The sequence below is a fragment of the Perca flavescens genome, chromosome 20 (assembly GCF_004354835.1).
Source record: "Perca flavescens isolate YP-PL-M2 chromosome 20, PFLA_1.0, whole genome shotgun sequence".
NCBI lineage: Eukaryota > Metazoa > Chordata > Actinopteri > Perciformes > Percidae > Perca > Perca flavescens.
In genome coordinates this window covers 735,854-743,353 of record NC_041350.1, presented here as the reverse complement: position 1 = coordinate 743,353, position 7,500 = coordinate 735,854, and the positions used below count along the sequence as shown (strand labels likewise).

Genomic DNA, 7,500 nt, shown 5'->3' with positions numbered 1-7,500 from the left:
GAGGAGACCCCACCTATCTACAGCTAGGAGACCCCACCTATCTACAGCCAGGAGACCCCACCTATCTACAGAGGGGAGACCCCACCTATCTACAGCCAGAGGAGACCCCACCTATCTACAGCCAGGGAGACCCCACCTATCTACAGCCAGGGAGACCCCACCTATCTACAGCCAGGGGAGACCCCACCTATCTACAGCCAGAGGAGACCCCACCTATCTACAGCCAGGGAGACCCCACAGCTACAGCCAGGGAGACCCCACCTATCTACAGCCAGGGGGAGACCCCACCTATCTACAGCCAGGGGAGACCCCACCTATCTACAGCCAGAGGGAGATCTACAGCTAAGGGAGACCCCACCTATCTACAGCCAGAGGAGACCCCACCTATCTACAGCCAGGGAGACCCCACCTATCTAAACAGCCAGAGGAGGAGGAGACCCCACCTATCTACAGCTAGAGGAGACCTCACCTATCTACCTACAGAGGAGACCTCATCTCTACAGCTAGAGGAGACCCCACCTATCTACAGCTAGAGGAGACCCCACCTATCTACAGCCAGAGGAGACCCCACCTATCTACAGCTAGGGGAGACCCCACCTATCTACAGCTAGGGGAGACCCCACCTATCTACAGCTAGGGGAGACCCCACCTATCTACAGCTAGAGGAGACCCCACCTATCTACAGCTAGAGGAGACCTCACCTATCTAAAGCTAAGGGAGACCCCACCTATCTACAGCTAGAGGAGACCCCACCTATCTACAGCTAGAGGAGACCCCACCTATCTACAGCTAGAGGAGACCCCACCTATCTACAGCTAGAGGAGACCCCACCTATCTACAGCTAGAGGAGACCCCACCTATCTACAGCTAGAGGAGACCCCACCTATCTACAGCCAGGAGACCTCACCTATCTACAGCCAGGGGAGACCCCACCTATCTACAGCTAGACCCCACCTATCTACAGCCAGAGGAGACCCCCACCCCACCTATCTACAGCCAGAGGAGACCTCACCTATCTAAAGCTAGAGGAGACCCCACCTATCTACAGCTAGAGGAGACCTCACCAATCTAAAGCTAAGGGAGACCCCACCTATCTACAGCTAGAGGAGACCCCACCTATCTACATAGAGGAGACCCCACCTATCTAGAGGAGACCCCACCTATCTACAGCTAGAGGAGACCCCACCAGCCAGAGGAGACCCCACCTATCTACAGCTAGAGGAGACCCTCACCTATCTACAGCTAGAGGAGACCTCACCTATCTACAGCTAGAGGGACCCCACCCACAGCCATCTCACAGCTAGAGCTAGAGGAGACCTCACCTATCTAAACAGACCCCTAGAGGAGACCCCACCTATCTACAGCTAGAGGAGACCCCACCTATCTACAGCTAGAGGAGACCCCACCCTACCTATCTACAGCTAGGGAGACCCCACCTATCTACAGCTAGAGGAGACCCCACCCATCTACAGCTAGAGGAGACCCCACCTATCTACAGCTAGAGGAGACCCCCATCTACAGCTAGAGGAGACACCTATCTACAGCTAGGGGAGACCCCACCCCACCTATCTACAGCTGGGGAGACCCCACCTATCTACAGCTAGAGGAGACCCCACCTATCACAGCTAGAGGAGACCCCACCTATCTACAGCTAGGGGAGACCCCACCTATCTACAGCTAGAGGAGACCCCACCTATCTACAGCTAGAAGAGAGCGATAAATGTGAAAGAACGAGTGGTGTTGAGGTAAAAACAGGAAGTATCAGTAGAAGAAGAATAGGAGCAGAGCCCTGATTGGTGGTTCTGACCTTCTCCGACCCAGCTGAGCTCCAACTCGAAGGCTTTGTCCTTCACCTCGTCGTGGACGATGTAGATTCTGAAATGCAGCACAAAGACCGATTAGCACTCATCTCAGCTAACATTATATAGATTACATTTTATATTTATTTAGTCATTGTTTTAACACATCGGTATCGGTTCGATAAAATTATGACAGTCATATTTTGCACACGGGTAAAGGTGCCCAATATCAGTCATTTCGTAAAAATAAATCACAAAAGTATTAAAAAAATAAATAAAAAATAAAAATGTTTTGGAAAATAGTTCTTTATTTGATTATAACAATGTGTTTTCTATACCGACATCGATATCAACATCGGTAAATATATTTCGGTATATATATTCAGGTACAGCAAAGGAAGGACAGTCCCTGTTTACTTCATTCATGAGTTTACTGGGTTCATGGACCGAGGATGGGAGGAGGAGTCAGCACCATCTCAACCAGGGGGTTCAGGATTCAGACCAACCCCAAAAATCTGGATTCAGTTCATCACGAGTATTAATACACAGTTGTTGTAGTAAATGTCCTCTGTAGAGGACGACAAATACTCCATCTGAGGAAGAGGCTCCAGTGTCGCAACTGGTCTCATTACAATATTGCACTGTCATGCTACTTGCACACTAGTTACTTCATATTTATTACACAAATTGCATTTTGTTATACTATGTATATTATTATATTACTTTTTTTTATTATACTTTTTATTAGTAAATGAAAAACTTCCACTAATGAACCCTGACAAAGCACACCTGTGAAGGTAAAACCATTTCAGGTGACTACCTCATGAAGCTCATTGAGAGAACACCAAGGGTTTGCAGAGTTATCAAAAAAAGCAAAGGGTGGCTACTTTGAAGAATCTAAAATATAAGACATGTTTTCAGTTATTTCACACTTTTTTGTTAAGTACATAATTCCATATGTGTTCATTCATAGTTTTGATGCCTTCAGTGAGAATCTACAATGTAAATAGTCATGAAAATAAAAAGGAAACTCATTGAATGAGAAGGTGTGTCCAAACTTTTGGCCTGTACTGTACATGTACATTGTTTTTATTCCTCTAAGTTTATTTTTTTCATTAGTTCTGGCATTTTATCTTTGTTATCTTATTTTATGTATTATTTCTAGTATATTTCTTGTATCTTCTCTATGTCCTTGTAACCTGCTGTTGTAACAGAGTCATTTCCCAATTTGGGATTATTAAAGTCCATCCATCCATCCATCTCAGGACCAAATGGACCCTGGGTTCAGGATCAGTGTTGTGTAACGCGCTACTACTGAATATTTGGTAACAAAACAAAGTTCTTTTTTCAATTCGGCACAACGTGACTTTCCCCAGGGACAGATTTGACAGCGTCACAAGCTCCACCCGGTCCGGGACGGAGGCTGGTGGCAGCAGAGCAATCGCAACAAGCGAGAAGCAGCCAGCGCTAACTTCTGAGTGATGGAGGCAGTCCCTCTGGGTCCTGGCGAGAAACTTTTGTCCACTGCTGTTAGTTACAAGTTCTCAACAAAAGGCTCGATCTCACCAAGTAGCTCATCCAATCAAATCACAGCATTGACGTCAATGCTGCTGCCAGTTCTGCTGTTGTTTACCTTCTTCTTCTTCTTGTAGTCTGTAGAAAGAGCAGTGTTGGTAGCCTTTCCTCATTAGCGCCCCCTCTGTTCAGGAGAAGACTGCAGCTAGTGTCACCACCACCAGGTATAAATAGTTAGGGGGCTCCCGTGATGTCACACCGGCGCTCGACAGGTCGGCTACGGCGAGTTTACCCCACGCTGAAGATGTGCTTGATTTTATTTTTGCTAAAATGTCTTTGCCTCTAAGCTGTATTATGCCATTTGATTTTATTTGCACAAGCCATTTTTAAGGGATTCTTTTTTCTGCTGGATTTAGACGAGGCATGTTATATTTTGAGGTTACCATGTTGCTCCTATGGAGCCTTTTGATACCATTTATTATAATAAAGAGCACAAAAGAAATACCGGTTATGTCTTCCATAGTACACCTTTGTGACGGCCTACACATTTAGGAACAGATAGTGGGTTCTGCCCAAAGTCAAGCAACAAAAAAATTTACTTTCCATAGGGGGTAACTAAGTAAAGTAACGGATTACTTTCTTTAAGAAGTAACGAGCAAATACTACTTTGTAAAAGTCACTTTCCCAACACTGTTCAGGATCATCTAGCTCTGAGAGGACAGGAGTCCTCAGTCCACTTTAACCCTCTAGAGCTCTCAGGGTTTCCACTTATCCTCTTAAACTCGGTTCAGTTCATTTCAGGGTATCAGCTGCACACAACTGATCCCGTTAACAGGCTGCTGCTCACGCTCAATAAAGTTTAGTTTGGATGTTTTGACTCACATTTTTGCAACCTCCTTGACGATCTCCCTGCACGTCATCTCCTTCATCTGGGAAACACACACAGACACACACACAGAGACACACACACAGACACACACACACACACACACACACACACAGACACACACACAGAGACACACAGACACACACACACACACACAGAGTGAGGACTAGTCCATTACTGTCCTATAATAGACCAGCAGGAGCTGGGACTAGTCCATTACTGTCCTATAATAGACCAGCAGGAGCGGGGACTAGTCCATTACTATCCTATAATAGACCAGCAGGAGCTGGGACTAGTCCATTACTGTCCTATAATAGACCAGCAGGAGCTGGGACTAGTCCATTACTGTCCTATAATAGACCAGCAAGAGCTGGGACTAGTCCATTACTGTCCTATAATAGACCAGCAGGAGCTGGGACTAGTCCATTACTGTCCTATAATAGACCAGCAGGAGCTGGGACCAGTCCATTACTGTCCTATAATAGACCAGCAAGAGCTGGGACCAGTCCATTACTGTCCTATAATAGACCAGCAGGAGCTGGGACTAGTCCATTATTGTCCTATAATAGACCAGCAGGAGCTGGGACCAGTCCATTACTATCCTATAATAGACCAGCAGGAGCTGGGACCAGTCCATTACTGTCCTATAATAGACCAGCAGGAGCTGGGTCTAGTCCATCACTGTCCTATAATAGACCAGCAGGAGCTGGGACTAGTCCATTACTGTCCTATAATAGACCAGCAGGAGCGGGGACCAGTCCATTACTGTCCTATAATAGACCAGCAGGAGCTGGGACCAGTCCATTACTGTCCTATAATAGACCAGCAAGAGCTGGGACTAGTCCATTACTGTCCTATAATAGACCAGCAGGAGCTGGGACTAGTCCATTATTGTCCTATAATAGACCAGCAGGAGCTGGGACTAGTCCATTACTATCCTATAATAGACCAGCAGGAGCTGGGACTAGTCCATTACTGTCCTATAATAGACCAGCAGGAGCTGGGTCTAGTCCATCACTGTCCTATAATAGACCAGCAGGAGCTGGGACTAGTCCATTACTGTCCTATAATAGACCAGCAGGAGCTGGGACTAGTCCATCACTGTCCTATAATAGACCAGCAGGAGCTGGGACTAGTCCATTACTGTCCTATAATAGACCAGCAGGAGCGGGGACTAGTCCATTACTGTCCTATAATAGACCAGCAGGAGCGGGGACTAGTCCATTACTGTCCTATAATAGACCAGCAGGAGCTGGGACTAGTCCATTACTGTCCTATAATAGACCAGCAGGAGCTGGGACTAGTCCATTACTGTCCTATAATAGACCAGCAAGAGCTGGGACTAGTCCATTACTGTCCTATAATAGACCAGCAGGAGCTGGGACTAGTCCATTATTGTCCTATAATAGACCAGCAGGAGCTGGGACTAGTCCATTACTATCCTATAATAGACCAGCAGGAGCTGGGACTAGTCCATTACTGTCCTATAATAGACCAGCAAGAGCTGGGACCAGTCCATTACTGTCCTATAATAGACCAGCAGGAGCTGGGACTAGTCCATTATTGTCCTATAATAGACCAGCAGGAGCTGGGACCAGTCCATTACTATCCTATAATAGACCAGCAGGAGCTGGGACCAGTCCATTACTGTCCTATAATAGACCAGCAGGAGCTGGGTCTAGTCCATCACTGTCCTATAATAGACCAGCAGGAGCTGGGACCAGTCCATTACTGTCCTATAATAGACCAGCAGGAGCTGGGACCAGTCCATCACTGTCCTATAATAGACCAGCAGGAGCTGGGACTAGTCCATTACTGTCCTATAATAGACCAGCAGGAGCGGGGACTAGTCCATTACTGTCCCTATAATAGACCAGCAGGAGCGGGGACTAGTCCATTACTGTCCTATAATAGACCAGCAGGAGCTGGGACCAGTCCATTACTGTCCTATAATAGACCAGCAAGAGCTGGGACCAGTCCATTACTATCCTATAATAGACCAGCAGGAGCTGGGACCAGTCCATTACTGTCCTATAATAGACCAGCAGGAGCTGGGTCTAGTCCATCACTGTCCTATAATAGACCAGCAGGAGCTGGGACCAGTCCATTACTGTCCCATAATAGACCAGCAGGAGCGGGACTAGTCCATTACTGTCCTATAATAGACCAGCAGGAGCTGGGACTAGTCCATTACTGTCCTATAATGGACCAGCAGGAGCTGGGACTAGTCCATTACTGTCCTATAATAGACCAGCAAGAGCTGGGACTAGTCCATTACTATCCTATAATAGACCAGCAAGAGCTGGGACTAGTCCATTACTGTCCTATAATAGACCAGCAGGAGCTGGGACTAGTCCATCACTGTCCTATAATAGACCAGCAGGAGCTGGGACTAGTCCATTACTGTCCTATAATAGACCAGCAGGAGCGGGGACTAGTCCATTACTGTCCTATAATAGACCAGCAGGAGCGGGGGACCAGTCCATTACTGTCCTATAATAGACCAGCAGGAGCTGGGACTAGTCCATTACTGTCCTATAATAGACCAGCAGGAGCTGGGACTAGTCCATTACTGTCCTATAATAGACCAGCAAGAGCTGGGACTAGTCCATTACTGTCCTATAATAGACCAGCAGGAGCTGGGACTAGTCCATTATTGTCCTATAATAGACCAGCAGGAGCTGGGACTAGTCCATTACTATCCTATAATAGACCAGCAGGAGCTGGGACTAGTCCATTACTGTCCTATAATAGACCAGCAAGAGCTGGGACCAGTCCATTACTGTCCTATAATAGACCAGCAGGAGCTGGGACCAGTCCATTATTGTCCTATAATAGACCAGCAGGAGCTGGGACTAGTCCATTACTATCCTATAATAGACCAGCAGGAGCTGGGACTAGTCCATTACTGTCCTATAATAGACCAGCAGGAGCTGGGTCTAGTCCATCACTGTCCTATAATAGACCAGCAGGAGCTGGGACTAGTCCATTACTGTCCTATAATAGACCAGCAGGAGCTGGGACTAGTCCATCACTGTCCTATAATAGACCAGCAGGAGCTGGGACTAGTCCATTACTGTCCTATAATAGACCAGCAGGAGCGGGGACTAGTCCATTACTGTCCTATAATAGACCAGCAGGAGCGGGGACTAGTCCATTACTGTCCTATAATAGACCAGCAGGAGCTGGGACTAGTCCATTACTGTCCTATAATAGACCAGCAAGAGCTGGGACTAGTCCATTACTATCCTATAATAGACCAGCAGGAGCTGGGACTAGTCCATTACTGTCCTATAATAG

The 7,500-nt window shown here is 46.9% G+C and overlaps 1 protein-coding gene across 1 annotated transcript in view; it reads right to left on the bottom strand.

Annotated features, from left to right (window-relative positions):
• The window catches only part of psma3 (proteasome 20S subunit alpha 3), a 20,971-nt gene that overhangs the window by 4,713 nt on the left and 8,758 nt on the right, over positions 1-7,500 (bottom strand). The window contains exons 7-8 of the mRNA XM_028566276.1: positions 4,197-4,243; positions 1,808-1,875 (exon numbers count right to left, since the gene is read on the bottom strand). Coding sequence (XP_028422077.1) covers positions 1,808-1,875; positions 4,197-4,243 — 115 coding nt within the window. The remainder of the gene's footprint in view (positions 1-1,807; positions 1,876-4,196; positions 4,244-7,500) is intronic.